Genomic DNA, 22,213 nt, shown 5'->3' on the forward strand with positions numbered 1-22,213 from the left:
AGTACTATAATGTGATCTGTCTTTAGGTCTCTCAGCCACAGATACAAGCACCTATTCCAGTGGAGGTAGTAGGGGAGTGAAGTAGACTCTGCGAGGGTCCTTGGTTGTATTTTTGTTAAATGCACTGGTTTTGTGTTTGTTGGCCTCCAGCCAGGAGGTGGCACTTTCAAGAGCCCATCAGCTGTGGTTGTGTAGGGAGAATCAGGTGGTGGGTAGGACCATAGGGCTCCCAAAAGATTATGTCCTTTGTCTTTGGCTGCCAGGGTGGGTAGAGAAAGACCATCAGGTGGAGGCAGGGTTAGGCATGCCTGAACTCAGTCTCTCCTTGGGCGGGCCTTGCAGCAAATCTGTGAGGGATAACAGGGTGGCTCCCAGGCCAAAAAAAAGTTATGTTCCCAGGTGGATTATGACTGTCTCTGCTGCATCACAAAGGTCACCAGGGAAGTGGGGGGATGTTGGCAATCACAGGCCTTACCAAACTACACGACCTGCAGCCTGGTCTCACTCCCTCCATAACCCCACAATAGTACTGAGTTAATTTCCAGGCAGCTGATGAGCAGGGCTGAGAACTTGCCCCAGGCTACAAGCCTCCCAGATGAGAAAGCAAGCAGACTCAGAGTTCTTCAGCTGTCCCATGAAGCCTGCAGTGGCATTCCACCTGTTTCAAATGGATTTTCTCAGCTTTCCTGGTATATTTCTGTGGTCGCTCTTAAAGCAAAAGTTCATGATGTGGGTCTCCACATGCTGCTCTGTCTATCCAAGCGAGAGCTGCAAGTTCTATTATTGCATTTACCTGTTGCTTGATGGATTGGTCAGGAACACAGCCACTGTTTTTTATAGCACCTCCTGCTTTTTCTAGGGTAGTAAGTATGTAAGTCCTGTCCCTCTGGTCTCTGATACCAGCACCATAATTTCATGAACTGTTCTACCTTCTGAAGTTTCTATCAAAGTCGTAAGAAGACAGATATCTTCCACCTCAGGAGCTCCTTTCCCTTTAGAACAGTTCTCAAACCTGAGCCCACAACAGAATCACCTGGACAACTTGCTAAAATGCAGACTGTTGAATGGCAGCCCCAAAGCTTCTGATGCAGTAGACCTGGGAAGAGGACCAAGAATTTGCATTCCTAACAAATGCCCAGGTAAAGCTGATGCTGCTAGTCTGGGGTCTACTTTGAGAACTGCCTTAGATAAGCATGCACCCAATTTCTGTTTTTGACTGGAAGTTCTCTTATATTTTAGAAAAAGTTCCCACAAAAATTCAAGAACCAACAAAAGAAAATTTCTTCCAAGTTCTTTTTTTTTTTTCCTTTTTCCTTTAACTGCATTTATTTTAATGCTGAATTTACTCCTGTGCCATAAGTTTTTGTTTCTTCAGTTTCTTCTGAGATATCTTCTTCTTCTGGGCAACCTCCTCTTCTGGTTTAGGAACAATCTTCTCCTCTTCAGTAAGGATCATCTCGATGTGGCAGGGAGAGCTCACATATGGGTTAATCCAACCATGAGCTCTGTAGATCCAGCGACACATCTTGGGTGCTTTGTTCACTTGGAAATGCTCAATGACAGAGAATCTACATCTAAACCCTTAAGTTCAGTATTACTCTGCATTTTTAAGCATGTGCAGCAAAAATTCAGAACTCTTTTTGGGCCGCCGACTTTGTGTCCAGCCCCACTGCTTGGCCTGGGCACACCTGCCAACTCCACCGTTGTTACGTAGGAATAGTACGCACTGTTTGTGTAGTGACATATTTCAGGTATTTTGTGGCTTCTTAACATGAAATCTAGCTGTTCTTGTTTTAAATAGTGGTAGGCATGGAGCCAACATGCCTGGTTTCAAATGTTGGTCTGCCTGGTTTAAAAACGCTGTGCCAGCTGCAAGGCCTGGGCCAAGTACCTACCTCCCATGATCACTGTAAGGATGAAGAGTTAATGCAAGCAAAGCACTAAGAGCCTCAGCTGGCACTAGGTAAACATGTGATAAATGCTAGCTGTTAGCATTATTATTCCGAAGTGGGACTCGTGTAATTGGTTTTTTTATGATTTTCACATAAAAACTAGTAGAAAGTTCAAATTTGTGACCAGTCTCTGGAAAATGTACAGGACTGCATAGCAAGCATCTTGGGAACAAACTTCATTTTCAGTTTCATCTAACTTTTTAACTTACCTTTTCCTTAGGACTCAACTATATTACTTCATTTTAATGTATTTTCTCATCATAAATTATTATGAGTAGCTATATACCAATTTAAATTCTGTCTTAAATAGGTGGATCCTATATATACATAAATAGTTCTTTATTTATGCAGCCCCTCCATGAATAATCAAGGGGTTTCAGGTTCTGGATTCCTATATCTCAAGTTCTTCAGGAACCTGATCATTACAGCTTTACATTATCAAGCACCTTAATCACACATTAATAACAAAAAATCTTGTGTAAGAACCATATTTTTGAATGTAGTTGTTTTACTTAACCCCTTAATTAAATTTGTTTTGGTTCTTGGAATGATATAGAGCATATTCTACAAAATCAAGTTGCTATCCAACTTTTGCTACCTTCCCCTTATGAAGATATTATTGACCTTCCACTGACAGATACAGACTTTAAGTGGTTTTTGTAGCCTTCACTCATTCCAAAAGTAGTTATTCCATGACTAATGTATGTTGCACATTTTGCAGAGCATTAGGGAGGTGACAGTGCTTGAGACACTATCTATCTTCAAGGAATTTAGACCCATAAATAAGCAGATAATTAGCATACTACAAGATGCATGTTATGAATTATAAAAATTGACATTTGTTAGATACTAGCAATATTCTGTGCATTTTACATGAATGATCTCTGTTTTATCCTCACATAGACCCTACACTGCAGGCACTACCATTTTTCTTACTTTGTCATTGTGGAAACTGAAGCTGAGAGGCCCCAAAGTCATGCTGAGTGTAAGAGGCAAAATTCGGGCTTCAAACTCAGGTAGTCTACCTCTAGGGTCCACACCCTGAATCTCTCTCTGATGCTGCTTTTCTGCAGTGTATCATGAGAGCTGGAGGGATAATGTTTCCAGGGATGCTTGGACCCAGTGATGCAAAGAAAGCAACTTTGGACAGAGAAAAACAATTAGCAAGAAGAGAGAAGGGTGGGACCCTTGGCAAAGCACATTAAGTAGCAGAATTAGGTAGATTCTGTGGCAGGTACCATGGGTTGAGGAAAGGCTGAATAAGCAGCCTGCAGTAATGACCCGTAGAGCCATTGGAGAGGGGCCACTGCAGCAAATTGCAGTACCAGCCCCCAGGAGAATGAAGGACTCCACAGGTAGTAGTTTATATGATGTTCAAAATCAGCACTTTCCATGGAGTTCATCAACAGAGCAGGAACTGTAAGACCTAACATCTGAAGAGGCACTTGCCTTTGGCCTTCACACGTGAAAGCAGGGAGTGGATTTTGCAGATAGGCATTGTCCAAAAATTCTGTGTCTACATGCACTCAGTGCTTTAATGTTGGATACATTATATATAGGATTTCTTAATTATCTTCCATGTCTCAATTAGGGTCTTGCTTCAATTACCTTTTGCTAGGTAACAACTCCAAAACTTAGTAGTATTTTAAAAATGTCATTTTGTAGAGTTCATAATTTGGCAAGTTAGGACATCCCTCCAGAGCTGAGATGGTTATGAGATGGCTTGAATGGTTAGAGATGGCTCTCAGGATAGTCAGACGTGTGACATGGCATTGGCCTCCTCTAAAATAAGCATTCTAAGCAAGGATGCTGCTGCTTCCTTAAAGCCTTGCAAAAGCACCAATTGTGCCATATTATACTGGTTAACACAGTCAAAATCAGCCCAGTTTCAAAGAAAGGGAATATATATACCTCCTCTCACTAGAGAGGAATGTCAAAGAATGTGTGGACAAGCTTATTCCATCACGGGCCCCTTCCTACAGCCTCCATTGTCACACTGTACTTACCTCCCCATGACGTTTAAACTGAATTGCAAACTGTCCAGTCTTAATCGACATTGTGACCTCCAGAGGCCAGCACAGCACCCTTGATGAATATTTGTTCAATGAGTTGATGAGTGAAAATTAAGAAGGTTTGTCTTACATTTTAGAAGTCCCCAAGGCTTCTGGGAAACAGAAAGCAAGTCACCCAGATTTATTACTTAAATGAAATCACTAAAATTATTTACCAAGAGACGTACCATAGAAATATGTATATATGTATACATTTATAATAGATATATTATGTATATAGACACGTGGTAGTTTTGTAGCTGCAGGAGAGAATAGAAATAATAATGCTACAATTGAATAACTCATTATTTATGTAGTGCTCACCATGTAAGCCCTTCATGAGAATTGCCTCAGTACAATAAATTGAGATCTGTTATGGGATGAATTGTGCTCTTCATCCCCTTCAAAAAAAAATCATATGCTATAGTCTAAGCTCCATTAGATCAGAATGTGATTATATTTGGAGATAGGATATTAAGTTAAAGTAAAGCCATTAGCATGGGCCCTAATCCAATATGATTAGTGTCCTTACAAGAGAATGTTAGGACACAGAAAGACACAGAGGGAAGACCATGTGAAGACACAAGGAGAAGACGGCTACCTACAAGCCAAAGAAAGAGGCCTCAAGAAGAAACCAACCCTGCAGACACCTTGATCTCAAATTTCTAGCCTGTCGAGTTGTGAGAAAATTAATTTCTATTGTTTAAGCCACCCAGTTTGTGGGACTTTGTGATGGCAGCCCTAGATGACTAATACAAGGTCTCAGGAAATGGACAGTAATACCCTCAAACAGCCCAGAACCTCACCTAATTCTCCATCACATGCCTTGGGGATGAAGAGGGGTTGTGATTCTTACCTAGAAGACACTGGGCTCAATTTGGAACAAAAAGGTATTTTCAATATAGGTAGAGCTCTGCCAGTAACACTTGCTTCTACAAAGGAAGGACATTCAAAGTTCCCCCCAGGACTGGAAAGTGCCAGAAAGCCAGCTGCCCCCTGCTACAGCTCAGGGAGTCTCCTTCTCCCCCAGCCACTGCCAGCCCTTCTGTTGCAGCAAGCAGAGAGTTCCACTCCAAAGGGGTGGTGGTGAAGCAGATGATCAAAGAAAAAGTGTATTACATTAGTTTTCTGTGGCTACTGTAACAAATTACCAAATACTTGGTGTCTTAAAACAACAGAAATTTACTCTCACACAGTTCTGAAGACTGGAGGTCCAAAATCAGTAACACTGGGCTGAAACCAGGGTGTGAGCAAGGCAATGCCCCCGCTAGAGGCTGGCCCCCACCAAATCATTCCAATCTCTGCCTCCGTGACTACCTGTTCCTCCCCTCTGTCTCTGTGCCTAATATTTCTGTCTCTTTATAAAGACGCTTATGTTGGCATTTAGCCCACCCAGTAATCCAGGATAATCTCCCCATATCAGTATCCTTAACTTTATCCTATCTGCAAAAACTTACCATTTGTAACATATTTTACAGTTATTAAAAATTATAAAATTGTATAATACATTTTATTTGCAACCGTAAGACAATATTTATAGGTTCCAGGGATTAGGAACTGATACTTAGGGTGCTGATATGGTTTGGCTGTGTCCCCACCCAAATCTCATCTTGAATTTGGGTAGCTCCCATAATTCCCATGTGTCGTGGGAGGGACCTGGTGGGAGGTAATTGAATAATGAAGGTGGGTCTTTCCCATGCTGTTCTCATGATAGTGAATAAGTCTCATAAGATCTGATGATTTTATAAAGGGCAGTTTCCCTGCACATTCTCTCCTGTCTGCTGCCATGTAAGACGTGCCTTTGCTCCTCCTTTGCCTTCCACCATGATTGTGAGGCCTCCCCAGAAATGTGAAAATGTGATTACTTATAAATTACAGTCTCTGGTATTTCTTCATAGCAGTATGAAAATGGACTAATAAAAGGGCCATTATTCAACCTACTACAGTCATCTTCCACCTTTTCTTGGCAGACAGGATTCCACCATCTCTGTTCATTCACAAAGGCTATCTTTGAAGCTGCTTGTGATGCCCATCTTAAGGATACACCTATATCTCTCTGTAATTGGCTGAATTCTAAAATGCCAATTTCTCTAATAAGATGACTCTATCCCTATTTCACTCATGTCACATCTATATCTATTGTCTTTTATTTATTGACGATGAACTGGCTCAAGGATGCAGCTCAGTGTGTGTGTTTTCCCAACATGCCAAATAAACTTGTGTTTGCAAAAAGTTACAAACTTCTTACTCATAAAACCATTGGAATTCTCTCAAAAGCGCTATTGAAATACACAGAAACTCAAGAGGAATGAACACCCAGCACTCAGAAACCAAAAGCAGCAGGATGGAGAGGGTGTCAAATGTGTAATTTTTAGTGCATTAAGATGTGTCAGAGTGTGCTACGTCCACTAGATGAAAGCTGGAAATTGCATGGTCCAGAAGCTTCTTCCCTATGTGGATCTGAGTTGGAGGCTCTCCAAAAGAGGAACTTGCAGAAGAAATGAAGAAGTCATTATTCTCAGAAGGTCACAGTGGGTAGACATGGTGACAGACACATACGAATGCAGATACTGGGCTCGTTTCCATCTCCTCTTTCTAACTCTGGCCCCACCAAACAAAAGCAGCTCCAAGGCAAACTTCAGAGGTGCAGCTTCTCCAGACTTCTCTGTCAACCTTCTTTGCAGCCCCACACCAGCAGTCAGACATACACAGGATACGGGGTTTTCTTGCACACTGTGACCTACCCACCTGTACCAGATCTCCTAATAATCATGTTTAGTGACTGTTTGGTTCTCCAGCTGCCCTTTCCAGACTTTCCCTTCCTCAGTGCCTCCCAACCATGCTAAGTAGGTTTAAATTTCTAAGGTCAATCCCTTATTCCCACAATATTTACAGTGGCTCTTTTGTCCTCCCTGAACCCCAACTGATATATAGAAATTACTTTTCCCATGCACGATTCAACCTGTAAACCAGTGAACCTAAAAGTATTTCTCAATGTTTAGTCTAAGACCTTCCTACATCAGAAATATCTGAGGAGACTGTCTTAAATTCATATTGCTGGGCTCCACTTTAGACCTACTGAATCAAAATCTCTAAGGATGGGGCCCAGGATTCTGCATTTTAATGAGCATGGAAGGTGACTTGTGCACATGCAAGTTAAAACAATTATATTATTGCTAAGATTTAACAACTTTTGATACCATTGAAAACAGTAGTTCAGTCCATTTCCTTATTCATTGAGCAATCACCAACCAGTTGTTATGTGCTACGGACCGGACTATGTGACCATCTGGAGGTGAATAAGGTCATCTCTTGACCTCCTGTGGCATGGATACCCTAGTATGGGAAATATGAATGTGATAATAACAGCTCTTGTTTATTAGATGCTTACTACATAGCAGTTTACATGCATTGTTTCACTAACAACCCTACAGGAAGCAGCATCTTATTATACTCGTTTTCCAGGTAAAAAGTTGAGGCTGAAATAATATGAGCCCAAATGTTACCTTGAACTCATCTTTGTGCCATTCCGCTGTCTACAGAATAATGCAAGTTGTTCATGGTGTATGGGCACCTTGGATGAGAGGGCTGAGGAGTACATCAGAGCAGTAGAAACCGCAGAGTAGGAACCATTTAAATCATAAAGTGATTTTGAAACCATTCTGAAATCTTATCCACATCCTTCCCATGGCGTGGGATTTGGCAGTTATGAAGCAGAATTATTTCACTGCACTATAAATCTGCAAATAAATGTTCTATTCTTTCTGTTAATACAGATAACCATTAAGACATCCTGATAATCCCCCCTGTTCCCGTCTAGTTTGTAAGAGGTAGGCAATTTGGATATTCAGAAACCTTATGAAGGTCTTGACTATAAAAGGCCTGGGGCAGTAGGAGTCTGGAGGCACTATTTGCCTTGGTTGTCATAAGTTTTAACATCAAAAGTCTCCCCTCCTAATAGGGAGAGGGTTCTTCCTGGGGAGAAGAGACTTCTGTGATCTCTATAAACCTGGGTCCAAAGCTTAAAACTTTATACTCCTCTCTCCCCTGGAGTCCCTTTATATCCTGATAATAATACAAAGTTGCCAGTTACAATGAAATGGCTCTTTCCTTGTATTTTGTAGGTTACTCTGGAAACTCCAGGAGGGCATAACTGTGAGGAAAAAGGCTGGTGGTACTAGAGGAATAATCACAGGGGCTAAGAACATTTCCAATTCTGTCATCCAGTGATCCAGTCCTAGTGAGGCTCCTGTGAAGCCGTGGGAGGCTCTGTACTGCTGAATTCTTGGGGTGTATCCATCACCCAGACATGCAGCACTCTCTGGGCCCTTCCTGACTGAGCTGCTTCTCAGATTTCCCATTACCATTCCAGTACCCCTGAAACAAAGGATTTAGTACGAGAACCTCAGATTATTCCATTACTCTGCCAAACATCCTTAGCACAAGGTTTGTTACACAGTCCTGAGCCCCACCTGGCTCCAGCTTCTGCGAGTGGGAGCTTGCCCCTCCTTACAGATCGCCAGTGCTGATTGACCCTTGGTCTTGTTCATTTGTTTTTTAATTGAAGGCATCCTACAACACCATTTTCCTAGACTCATCTTTCCAACATCAGACCCTATCTGAAACATATCAAAGAGGAACACACTCTTCACACATGGAGCATTATCCTCTCTCAGTGTGACCTTGGAAGAAAGTTCCTGTAAGACTCTAGCATTTCAATAGCAGGTGTTCCAGACACAGTCTCCTCATTCCCACTGGGTTCCTCAATAGCTCAGCTTCGTCCTTTGTTCTTTTTTTTTTTTTTTTCTTTTTTTTCGAGACGGAGTTTCACTCTTGTTACCCAGGCTGGAGTGCAATGGCACGATCTCGGCTCACCGCAACCTCCGCCTCCTGGGTTCAGGCAATTCTCCTGCCTCAGCCTCCTGAGTAGCTGGGATTACAGTTACGCGCCACCATGCCCAGCTAATTTTTTGTATTAGTAGAGACAGGATTTCACCATGTTGACCAGGATGGTCTCGATCTCTTGACCTTGTGATCCACCCGCCTCGGCCTCCCAAAGTGCTGGGATTACAGGCTTGAGCCACCGCGCCCAGCCTGTTCTTTCCCATTGCATTCTTATATGTCTTCTTTTGGAAATAGTTATGTGAGTCTTAGTTTGATGGATGTTTAATGTTTTAACTAATAAAATTCAAAGTAGGATTTCTGCTATGGACTGAATTCTGTCCCTGAATTTCACATATTGAAGCCCTAACCTGCAATGTGACTGTATTGAGAAATAGGGCTTTTGGGAAGAAAATAAGGTTAAGGTCATAAGGGTAGAGTTCTTAGATCTGATAGGATTGGTGGCCTTTTAAGAAGACTAAGAACTTGCTCTCCTTTCTCCACACATACATACCAAGGAATGGCCATATGAGGACACAAGCCAGGAAGATAACCCTAACCAGAACCTGACCATGCTGGCTCCTTGATTTCAGACATCCAGCCTCCAGAACTGTTGAGAAAATAAATTTCTTTTGTTTAAGCCACTCAATCTTGGGTACTTTATTATGGCAGCCTGAGCAGACTAAGACAGACTTGCTTTAAATTACAATAAACTAGGTCATCAAAATACACCATGGTGTGTGCTATGATGGAGGTAAACATCTAGTACTATTGACATCTAGTACTATTGTCATGAGGGCAAAATGTCTTCCCAGAAGAGATGATGTCTAAAGTTGAACTGTAAAGGATAAAAGGGGTGGAAAGTATCTTCAAAGGAGGAGAGGCCATGCACAAACCCAGACAGTAAAAGAGATCACAGATCCGCTGGATACTGCAAACATTTCAATATGGCGGGAGAGCAGAGTGGAAAGAGATGAGTGACAAGAGGTGTGGCTGGAGGACTTAACAGGGACAGATCGAGAAGGTCATATTAAGGAATTTATTTTGACAGCAAAGAAAAACCACCTGAAGAGTTTTAAATATGGGACTGACAAAACAGGAGGTACATTGTAAAGAAAGGTCACAGAATGTAAGTGGCATGTCCATGTCCAGAATCAGCAACAACAACGTTATAATAATTCAACAAACATGTAATAAGTGCCTATTATGGGCCAGGAGCTCTCCTAGGTATCAGGAATATAGAAGTAAACAAAACAGATGAAAATAAAAAAAACCTATTCTCATAAAACCTATCTTCTATCATTGGGATGCAGAACATAATCAAGAAAAAAATATTGTATATAATATGTTAAGATGGCAATTAGAGAGTCCAGAATGAGTGTGAGTGGGCAGGGGATGGGAGATGACACAGACTAATAAGAGAAGGCCTTGCTAATAAAGTGGCATTTGAACAGAGACCCAAAGGAAGTGAGCAATGAGCTAGTGGAATCTGAGAACAGAGCATTTTAGGCTGAGAGAGTAGCAAGTGCTTAGGTCCTGGGGTAGGAGTAAGCCTGTCCAGGAATAGCTAGGAGACCAATACAGTTAGAGCAGTGGGAGAAGGGGGGTAAAGGGAAGAGCTGAGGCCAGGAAGGCTAGCTCAGGTGTCTTCCTGGGATGCATTCAAAGCCCTGAGTTCTTGGGCTGCCAGAATTACCAAGGCCCAAGAAGAAATGTAGAGTTGCTAGGATCAGGGCAGAAAATATACAAGGGAAACCTGGATAATGTTAGAATGTAAGAAAAAAAAAAGTACTGAAAAAAAAGACCCACAGTGTTGGAGGCTCATGTCAGAGGGGCATGAAGTCAACTACAATGGCCATTTCTGGAATACCTTGAGCCACAAAATTAATTTTTAAAAAGAAGTTCAGAGGCCGGACATGTGGCTCATGCCTGTAATCCCAACCACTTTGGGAGACTGAGGTGAGAGGATCACTTGAGCCCAGTTTGAGATAAGCCTGGGAAACATAGTGAGACAAATAAAAAATTAGCCAGGTGTGGTGAGACATGCCTGTAGTTCCAGCTACTCAGGAGGCTGAGGCAGGATTTTTTGCTCCCAGGAATTGGAGGGTGCAGTGAGCTGTGATTGAACTACTGCACTCTAGCCTGGGAAACACGGCAAGACCCAATCTTACTCTAAAATAAAGAGGAAAAAAAATGCATAGATAATATAAACTCTTTCCCATCTATATGCCACACTTTGTCACCTCGGCCCCAAAACAGCTCTTGAATCCAAACTTTCTCCCATCTACTTCTTCTTCCAATCTCCCCTGGCTCATGCCCCCAACCACATTTATTTCTTCTGTTTATACACTCACATACACACAGGATTCTATGAACATCTGAGAATACACACACATAGTTGGAAAAGAGAGTGGAGTTATCTACACCAATAGTTTCCGCACACCTCCCCACGAACATTGGCAGGAGGCGAATTTTCACCAAGTCCTTAATGAAACAACAAAAAAGAACAAGGAAACTATAGTGAGTTTTCTAAAACTAAATGTATCCCATTGAAATATCTGTTTTGATTAGCTGCTGTAACGAGTACCAAATATTTTAGTGGTTTAATACAATGAAAGTATATTTCTTAATGTGCTGGTAATTAAGTTATTCCCTCTTTACTGGAATGCCATTTTTCTATATTCTGGAATTCTGCAAACCATAGTTGGCTTTGCCAACTTCTTCCTGAAAGTTCTGCCAGTAGCAGGTTCTGGAAGGAGACTGCAAGAATGGAGGACAGATAAGGGACATGCTCCTTCCTGGGCTGGGTTTTACTTTTGGTTTGTTGTTTGGTAATGGTTTCGGGGGAGGTTGTTTTGCTTTGCTATACCTGTAAATGTCACCTGAGCACTACCTCTTTACCTGGTAACAGTCGCTGGTTCTAAAAGCAGTTGGTTCTGGTTTCCAGTTGTTTCCCTATTCCCAGAATGAGCCTCATGGAGCTCCCAGAGATATCAGCACTGCTGGTCAATGTCCCCTCCTCAGAGGAGTGAGTTTCACCTCTGCATTACTCAATTGTAATCTGGTAAGAATATTCTGGGTCAACAGGTGGCTTTCCACAGGGTCATTTGGGTACTCGGGCTCCCTGTGATTCGGTCACCACTAGGCCCCTGGGTCCTATGCAGGATCCTTAGTGTCTGTCCTACAGATGGGAAGTTGAAGAGAGGAAAATTGTGTAGGAGGTTTTTAAAGGCTGGGACAGCAAGTGATGAACCTCATGTGTGCCACATCCCGATGGCTCATCTCACTAGGAGGGAGGCTGGGAACTGTAGTCTGGCTGTGGCTTCTGATGAAAGTGCAGCAATCTCTGCCACACAATGTCCTTCCTCTACTAGAGTGTTCAATTGTCCATTCATAAAGCAGAGTAACAGTAGTGGTGAGGTTTTCTGTTGGCAAAGTAAAAGGTTAATATCCCCCCAAGACCTCAGCACTCAGTAGGTTCATGAAAACCAAAAGGCTGAGAACATTGCACCCTAATACAGCTGGCCTCAGATGCCTTCTTTGTGCTCATATAAGTGACGGCCCAGATCTGTTTATGCTCATTTCCAAGTTATAATCTCTTTTCTTCTGAACACAGTGAGGCATAAAGCTTCCATCCCATTATTATATGGAAAACCTATAATCATATGTCATCCATGATTCCTAACATCAGGGTTGTAATTATTCTCTAGTGAACTCACATATTTGAGGCTCCAAATGAGTGCTGAAACCGGGGCAGTATTATCCAAGTTCCTTGACCTCCCTAGAAGAAACTTCCTATTTACAAAATAATAATAGTACAGAGTTTAGAATAATTTCTTAGCTGATTCTGATACTATATTCATTTTTGGCTTTCATTAAACTTGCTTTCTAGATAGTTGTTTAAGTTCATATATTTGTACATGGCTCTTTTATTAATCTTTGCAAACTATGAAATATTTTGCAAAAATCTTCACTTATCCATAAATTACTGTCTAATCCATATAAAGTACAGGTCACTGAAAAGGTACAGATTACTTGAACTTTAGAAAGCAATGCTGATTATGAGACCCACTAAATATCTTAGGATATCTAAGATATTTGCCTGCAAAACAAAAACAAGTTTAGCATTCAATGCTAAGTCTACAAAAATAATAATAATAATTGAACCAGAAGTTTTCAGGGTGACTAGGCAGAACCCTCATCATTAGGGTAGGAAGAATTTTTAGAACCCAAATCAGGACTGTGGGAGGTAAAGAGGCATTTAATAGTCTTTCTCTCTCTTTATATTCATAACAAAACCATTTAAAAGGAAAAACATCATACCAGCAGAGTTTTTTAAAAAAGACAATTACTATTTTCCTTTTTCTGTAACTCTTGCAAATCCAGAAGGAGCTAGATTGCGTCTATGGCAAGAATATATTAAGTTCCAACTGCCCTGTGAACACCAAAACCAATGCTTTAGAAACCTACTCCTGTTCCTTCTTTTTCCTCTCTTAATCAAAGACACCAACAACCAACCAGGCCCTGGAACTAGAAAACGTAGAATCATTCTTGGCAGCCTCCTGTGTGTTGATTCTTTATACATTATCTATCTTTGCATGTATGGTATTGCATTGTATATATTTATTATACTTTTATTTCTTTCCAGCTACTTAAACACAGAAGCCATTCCTTTATTATTATTATTATTATTATTTGTATCTCTAGTGCTTAGCACAGCACGGGCACAACGTAAGCACTAAATAACAGCATTTGAACTTCTTTCTTTATCCTAGCTCTTTACGTTGAATCACCAAGCCCTGCCAATATTTTATCTAAAATGTCTCTTGAATCCATCCTCTCCCTCAACATTCAGAACCCACTTGGACTATCCAAAATATTCGATCAACTGTTCTGCCTCTAGGCTCAACCCTCCTCCATATTAATCCTCCATACAGGTGCCATGTTATCTTTCTAAACAGTTACCCTTTTGTCTAAAACCTTTCATAGCTCCCTAATGTCTGGAATAGGGTCCAAATTTCTTAGCATGATTCTCAGCACAGCCTACCTGCCCAAGTTTATCTCCAGAAAGTTGCACCTGTGTGTTCTAAGCTCTAACTCTACCAAACAACATTTTTTAATCAAGAAATAAGTTAACTGTGGTCCCCGTAATTTGTTGTTTCTCCTTCCATTTAGAGCATTTCTACTCTTCTCAGACCATCCATCAAGATCTAGATTAAATGTCACTTTTTCTATGAACACAAATTCCCCAGACAACTTAAAACACATTGCTTATATATTCTCCTCCTCCACTAAATTCTGCGCCCCTTAAGGTAGGAACCATGTCTAAATTATTTTTACACATCTGTTACCCAATTCAGTTTCTGACACAACAACATCCGTAAATCTTTGTTGAGAATAATTGCCAACCAGTACCTAGGATGTTTAGTATTCTGAAATATTAATTGGTACCTTCACATCTATGAAGGTTAGCTTTCTGTTCTTCAGGACTAATCCCTAAATATATTATTTTAGTCTAATCTGGAAACTCTCCAGCACCTCTGATCAAAGTTATAGGCATGAAAACCTCCCTTTTTAAGGAGGAAGAGAAAGCAAATTTACTTCTTTGGGAAAAAAAACTGCTGGTGTTATAAATCAAAGAAAAATTAAATTAAATTAAATTAGTCCTTCTTGTTGATGATAATGATAATCCTACCTTGACATAATTTCTAAACCACTCCCATATACATTATCTTACTTGTTAACACATCAATGTAGCTGGATATAGTCATGCCTTAGAGGGAGTTGGTTGGAGTTAAGGATCTGACTTTGGCATCAGGATGGTGAGGGTTCCTCCATATGCAAAATATATGGCCTTGGGAACATTACTCAACCTCCTTAAGCCTCCTTAAACCTATGTTTTCACACTAGTAAAAACAGGAATACTAATAGTAGAAATAATTATTGAAAGTTTCTTACATGCAAATACTTTTCTAAATAGTTTCCATGTAATTCATTTAATCCTAACAAAAAGTTAAGAAAGTACCATGAACTGCCTTTAATGAGGAGACAGAGGCACAGCTAGCAAATGGTAGGGCCAGGATAGCCCTAACTGTACTCCTAACCACTGTGTAAACCACCTCAGAGATTTTTATAAGTATTAAATAAGATCAAGAACATGCAGCCTTCAGCATAAAGGCTGAAACGGAGTGAGTCTTTAATAAACACTGGCTGTTATCAGTCCCATTATTATTATATAGGAGAACAATGGCAATCACTCAGCTGAACTATAATAAAATCAAATCACCTACCTACACCAGATACCTAAATAGAATTGTCCACTTTTCTACAGCCTCAGAAAGCAAACAAAAAGAAACTCAAGTGGCAGCAAACTGAGTGTAGTTGTGAAGGCATTTTATGAGTAGCAGATGCTTCAGATAATGGGCAGCAGTGTTGTGGCAGAAGGCAGAAATTTTTTGGAAGGTGCACATCACTTGCATGTAGTTGTCCTACTCCCACTATGAGGATGGCTCATTTTTCACCTTAATAATTGACCCGATCCTATGGAAAAGCGAAAAGGGTCCTAGATTTGGTTTTTCTGTGGACATAAATCACATGGTAATCCTGTCTGTGTCCACATGGGAGCCAGCATGGTACGAGACAAAACCACCCGAACCCTGCCCCCTCCGCTCTATACCCCAAGGACCCTTAGAGGAGACTCCCTCTTCAAATTACACTACCTTCCATGTTTTATCATCTGACCTATTTCCTTCCCTCCAGACCACATGGATTTACGATTTTGCTAAAAACAAACAACAGCAACTGTCACTGGAGATTGACTACTAATTGAATAGATATGTGTTACTATAGGTACATTATATGTCAAGCAAAGATGTCTGCTGAGGGAAGCCATCCAATAGAACTTCCTGTGATGGTGTTCTACATCTTTACTGTCCAATATGGTAACCACTAGCCATGTGCATATAAAGCTTTTGAAATATACTTACTCAAACTGAGAAAATACATTTTTAATTTTATTTAACTTTAGCCACAGATAGCTACTGACTACCTTATTGAACAGCACATCACTATAGACCATCATCTACTTCTTTTATTAATAATTAGTGCAAAATGGTTACTCAGTGTTTAAGACTTGACCTCCCAAGACAACCAAGAAAGTAAACTCAAAGGATGCTTGTCCTCTGAAGGTAAGATGACCCATAGAACTACAGTCCCTAACCAGATGTCTCTGAAATCTGCTTCTGGAAGGACTGGAAGGCTAACCTTCAAATTGGTCCTAGGCCACTTAATCACTATTCAGTTGAAGTACATGAAACAATTACTTCTATGAGTTCTAAGTAAAGATGGGCTGCTGACATTTAAACAGCAGGAAAAAAAAAATTAGAATTGACTGCTACAATCACAGCAAGTACTGAAAGAATAAATTAAAAATCAAGTATCGCCCAAATAAAAGCAGAATAATTTATCTCTATTTTTCTCTTACAGAAACATCTCATTTAGTCATGCTTTGGGCTGGGAACTGGAGAGATTTGCTTTTCTATAAAAATGGATTTGTTAAGGTACAAGGGAAGGTGGCAAGCTTTGCAAGTCCTGTAAAGGGCAAATGCCAAGCCTTTGTGAGGATGCAAGCGTGGGCAAAGAATGTGGGGCTTGGATCTTGAGAGCAATAGAAAGCTATTGAACTATTTTGAGGCAGGGAGAAGACATGACCAGTTTGGGATTTCCTAAAGATGCCTGTGACTGCCATGTGAAAAATCTTTTGGAGTGAGGCCCGAGGACTGATAGCAGGAAAGCCAGAGAGGAGTGGGAAGATTCAAGAGATACTTAGGACAAAATTGACTGGGATTCATGATTGGATAAAGGGTGAGGGAATGGCAGATAACGAGCAAGCGCTTCCTGGTTTTTATAGCTGAATGGAGGAAGTTCTAATCCTTGAGATAAACACACCAGAAAGAACCAGATCTCATGCGGAAGGGAGGAAAGAACGAGTTTCATTTTGGACACTTATGTTTGAAGTCTATGACAAAAACAGCAAGGATAGGAAGTAGACAGTTGGACATGTGAATCTAGAGTTCAAAGAAGTGGTTTTGTCTATACTACTGATTCCATTTTTTTAATGGTAGAATGGTAGATTGATGGAATGTGTCACTTTTCCACCCATTAAAGGTGATGCCCAGATGCGTAAGTAGAGCAAAGAGGACTTCTCCAGAATCTATATTTTATAGGTCACAGCTTTCTCCTCTGCCCATCCCCTCCAGAAAGAACTGCAGTCACCACATATTTTGGGAACACTATGGTCTGTGGTCTTGTTCTCACTACTAAAAGACATCTACTTTGGCCATACTTGCCAAGCCTTTTTTCTGCTTTTTAGGCCGTGATGGTCTTAAAATTTCAGCACTTCCTGACTTTTGAGGCCCTCCACTAGCCACATCCTCAATCCACAGCCACATGATCCCTGAGCCCAGAAGGTGTAATTAGCCTGAGGCCTGGGATCACACAACCCAATGTCCACAGGGGCCAAGCTTAAACTGAGCCACTACCCAGCTCCACCCTGCTGTTGTCATTCAGAAATACCCAGTATTCCTGGAGTTTATAAAAGAAACTGAAAACGTGGAAGGGTAGGATGGGGGCCAAAAAAAAATATGAAACCTCTCTACTCTTAAATGTTTGATTCAAATCTTTTTTAAAAACCAGCTGGGCCAAACAAAACTATATATTGGGTACAACGTACACTGCTCAGGTGACAGATGCACCAAAATTTCAAACTACCCCTAAATAACTGAGTCATGTAACCAAAAACTACCTGTTCCCCAAAAACTATTGAAATGAATTAAAAAAAAAAAAAAAAAAAAAACTCTCACAGACTCCGCTTGGACCCAGGGCCGTCAGTGTTTGACTTTTGGTCTCACCAATGCACATGCACAATATTCATATTTACATTCATTCATTAATTCTCCTTAATTGACACTCCTTCCTACCAAATCCAAATGCATCCTCAGAATCCATCTCAACACAATCCTCCAGGGAAATAATAATTCAAATATTCAGAGCTACATATGAGTTGAAACTTATTTGCCATGTCTATTCTCCTTTGCAGGAACATGTGAACACCACAAAATGTTCCAAATAAAATCCTCTTTTCTTTCTTTAAAAAAAAAAACTGCCTTGAAGCACACACACGAATGACAGAATCCTTTTGGTGTCTGCTTCTATTGGCACGTATTATGTTACGAGTCTATAAGCTATTCCTATTTCCTTTGCACCTTGTCTCTGCTCAGCGACCCCTTAAATGCCACTGTAGTTCAGTTAAATCAACATCTTTTTCTATTCACTCTTGGCCTTCACTTCTCCTCTCAACTTTTTTTTGAAATGTCAACACCATTTTCCTATATCTTGTCCTGATTAAAAGTAAGAAAAACCTGGATGCTTTTCTTTGCCTAATTCTCTAATGTGACGATAACTGATTAAAATGACTTTTCATACACTGACCTCAGAACTCAAGGGCAGTAGGGAGGAATCTGCAAGTTCCTGGACTTCTTTCTGCAAAGTGACTTGCTTTGTATTCACCTGAGTTTAAATGAATTGAAGAAAGAGTTCCCATTCATTCCAATTAGTGAAAAAGCAATCATTTTCCCATGTAAAATTAAAGCTATAGCAGGCACCTTTCCTTGAGAAGGCATGAAGCTGAACACTTTTAATTTAAGTCAAACCAGAGCATTAAGAAGATGTATTCCTTTAGAGCTCTACTCCGTCAGGGGCCTTGAATGCCAGTTATTGACTTTTAAGCCAAAGAAAAAGATCTTTTTGCTATTGTCTTTATGGATCACTATTTAAAAAAGAACCAGCAGTTAGTCGATAATCAAGTTTTCTTTGGTTGGGGCAGAGGGAGGAAGAATTACAGTCTCATGCCGTGCATAGCAGGTGCATTCATTTGCTTGGGCTGACCTAACAAAGTCCCACAGACTGGATGGCTTAAATAACAGAAGCTCATTTGCTCACAATGCTGGAGGCTAGATGTCTGAGATTAAGGTGTGGGCTGGGTTGATTTCTTCTGAGGCTTCTGTCCTTGGCTTGTAGATGAGCATCTTCACAAGGTCTTTCTCTATGCACACCTGTGTCCTAATCTGTTCTTATAAAGTCAACAGTCATTGTAGATTAAGGCCCACCCTAATGACCTCACTTAATTTAGTTACCTCTTTATAGATCCTGTCCTTAGATACGGTAACATTTGGAGGCACTGGGAGTTAGGACTTCAACATATAATTTTAGGAGGAGACAATTCAACCCATCACAGGGGCCTTGAGCATAACTTATGTTGGAGTGTGAGTTTTAGTGAGAAGTAACAGAAACTAATTCATGCCAGTAAGAACAAAAAATGAGTAATAATAGTAATGAATACAAGAAAGAAAGAAAATGCTCTAAGGCAGAAAATGATCCTGCTTCAGAAAGGGACAGGAACTAAAAAAACTCTTAAGCTACATTTCCTCTCCCCACTGCTTCCTCTGCAAATAGGCTTGCTCTCCCTCTACAAGTATGCTTTCCCTTTTCCTCATTCCATAAGATAGAAAATGGTCCCCACTCTTCCAAGTTTACATAGAACAAGTCCTGCCATTTATCCAGACAGACGGGAAAAACTTCAGTCCTGATTTCCAGGGGACAGAATCAGATTGTCCCAGCCTGGGTTAGGTGTTCACCCTGATTCAATCAGTTACAACTATGGCAATATGGCCAATGCGGCTATTTTAAACATGGCCGTTTGGGGCTCATCTTTGTGAATTGGGATGATTCATATGGAAAAGACAGATATCCATGATCACTGGCCTGTAAGTAGGCTAAATGCTCTAAAACTTGTCACTATGTGGATAAAAATATTTTTTTCTGCATGACCCATTCTTGTCAGATCTCAGCACCTATTTCTTCTGCTAACTAGCTTAGCTAGATATTTCTCTTCTTGAAGCATAGACAATAGGTAACTATAGCAACTGGTTGTACAGGTAATTGCTATAAAACATTGCCCAGGGGTTAGAAAGCCATGGAGACACTGATCCCTACATTCGACTGAGGCATTAGTTCACAGCTAAGGTGAGTTTCTTGTCTCCAGAACAATCAATGTTTTACCTTTAAAAATAAAGAAAAGTGTGTGCACCACAATTCTGCCTGAAAGCTCTGGCATTGAAGTGGGCCCAGGAGATGCAATTTCAAACAAGACTCACCTTTTTATCTTCCAGGTCCATGACTTGGTTAGGTCTCAGTAGCCTCTAATCTTCTCCTTTGTCTTCGTGGCTTCAGCTGTCCAGCATTTCCAGGGGCAGGCTAATGAGGAAAGACACAGGTTCAATAACATCACCTTTAGATCTAATAAGATAGTATTCCCTCAAATGCAATCAGTTCATCCCCAGAGCTCCAGCCAGCATCCTAGGCATCCTGGAATTCTTCAGTTCTTGTTGATTTCCTCCTTGTCCATTTACTGTCACCGGGAATCCACAGACACAAAGCAATATCCTTTCTTCTCCTTCTCTGTTTTAAACCAAACATAACATTGGAGTGACTTACTTTAGAATGGCTAAGAAACAGACATCATCCAGGGATTTATGGGCTCATGTCTTCCCTTGCCAAGCAAGTTTGGGAGACAGCTCAATGATTGAGCACATGGATCCAGGAGCTAGGCTGCCTAGGCTGAAAGTCCAGCTCAGTCACTTTCCAGCTCTACCTTCAGCATGTTATTAACCTCTCTGAGCTTTAGTTTGCTCATAGAGTTGCTCTGATGATTAAATGAGATAATATACACAAAATCCTTAGAACTATGTAATTTATTGTTATTTTGGGATTTTAATTTCATTTTATTTTTGAGACAGAGTCTCGCCTCTTGCCAAAGCTGGAGCGCAGTGGCATGATCTCAGCTCACTGCAACCTCCGCCTCCCAAGTTCAAGCAATTTTCTTGCCTCAGCCTCCCAAGTAGCTGGCATTACAGGTGTGTGCCACCACACTCAGCCAATTTTTGTATTTGTAGTAGTGACAGGGTTTCACCATGTTGGCCAGGACAATCTCAAACCCCTGACCTCAAGTGATCTGCTCACCTCAGCCTCTCAAAGTGCTGGGATTGCAGGTGTGAGCCACTGCACCCAATTTATTATTATTTTGGTTGCTATAGCCATAATATAAAATCTTACCTGAAGAACCACCAAGGGTTGGACTATGGCAAAATGTAGGGATATTCCTCTCCACTTACTATTCAAGGCCATCCTGCCTCCTTTAATTGCATTCTCCTACTATTCAAGCATTTGGGATCCTCATGCAAATTTCCCCTACCAGCAGGCACCCAGGTCTCACTCCTATGGTAACAGCACTCTCTAGGTCTTGTCTTATAACCTTCCCTTACCCTCATTCCCCATTCTGTCTTCTCATCACAAGGTCAATGTCCAGTCCTTATAGCCAATGCATGCTGACATCACCAGTAGGAGTAAAAAAGAAGACACAACTCCCCAGAATCCCTAAATGACCAAAGGCAAAGCCAAAGTTAAATAATTAGATTGATCCCTGAGGCAATGCTAGGACTTAGTGTGAGCTCCAAAACTCAGCAGGCACAGTGCCTTCCCACAGTGCAATAGGGCCAGCCTTGCAGCTCAAAGTGGTTGCTTTTTCAACTGAGCATCTGCCTCCTCATTGGTCTTCCAGCCTTTCATTGGCCTCACTTCAATCCACCTTTGAGACTGCCATAATCTTTCTGAAACTCAAAATCTAATCATGTCACTCCTCAACACCAGACACTTAATGCAATGTCCTAAATGCATCCTGCCATGCCTGTCCTTCACACATACCTGGGTGACAACACACCATACCCGTTTGTACTTATTTGTTTACTTATTGCCCCCTCCATAGATTATGAACTTCTGGAGATCAAGGATTCTGTCTATTCATCTTTGTATTCCCACCATCCAGGAGAATAGAAATTATAGTTCAATGCTAAGTGGCATGGTTCCAAATCAAATTATCAAAATATTATAGGAGTTTAGAGATGAGAAAACAATCTAGAACACTTAATACAAGCCCTTTATTTGCACAACTTCCTCTCTGAGAAAAATATCCCCAATATCTTCTGCTCACTGTTTTATAAGTCTTTTCTACTTTTTATTCCATAACACTCCCACCCACCCCCATCTACCGCCATCTACGCAATTGGTCACGTCAATTATACTAAGTGTCTCCTAAAGCTGTCCTTTACATTCTAGACTCACTACAACTGCCTGAGTTCAGGTCCCCTTACTCTCATCCGGACATTGAGATCAGCCTCCATTTTTGGTCACATCACAAATTCTTTCTCCAATCTA

The 22,213-nt window shown here is 40.9% G+C and overlaps 1 protein-coding gene across 3 annotated transcripts in view; it reads right to left on the bottom strand.

Moving 5' to 3' along the window:
- Nucleotides 1–22,213, bottom strand: part of IFTAP (intraflagellar transport associated protein) — a 259,976-nt gene that overhangs the window by 140,305 nt on the left and 97,458 nt on the right. For all 3 annotated transcript variants that reach the window (XR_010338323.1, XM_064365022.1, XM_012452369.3), the window contains exon 7: nt 20,098–20,197. Coding sequence is in view for 2 of the 3 variants with exons in the window: in XM_064365022.1 (XP_064221092.1) it covers nt 20,126–20,197 (72 nt within the window). In the remaining variant the exon portion in view is untranslated. The remainder of the gene's footprint in view (nt 1–20,097; nt 20,198–22,213) is intronic.

The sequence above is a fragment of the Aotus nancymaae genome, unplaced genomic scaffold (assembly GCF_030222135.1).
Source record: "Aotus nancymaae isolate 86718 unplaced genomic scaffold, 86718_ANA_hifiasm-v0.15.2.pri h1tg000059l, whole genome shotgun sequence".
In the NCBI taxonomy this organism is placed as follows: domain Eukaryota; kingdom Metazoa; phylum Chordata; class Mammalia; order Primates; family Aotidae; genus Aotus; species Aotus nancymaae.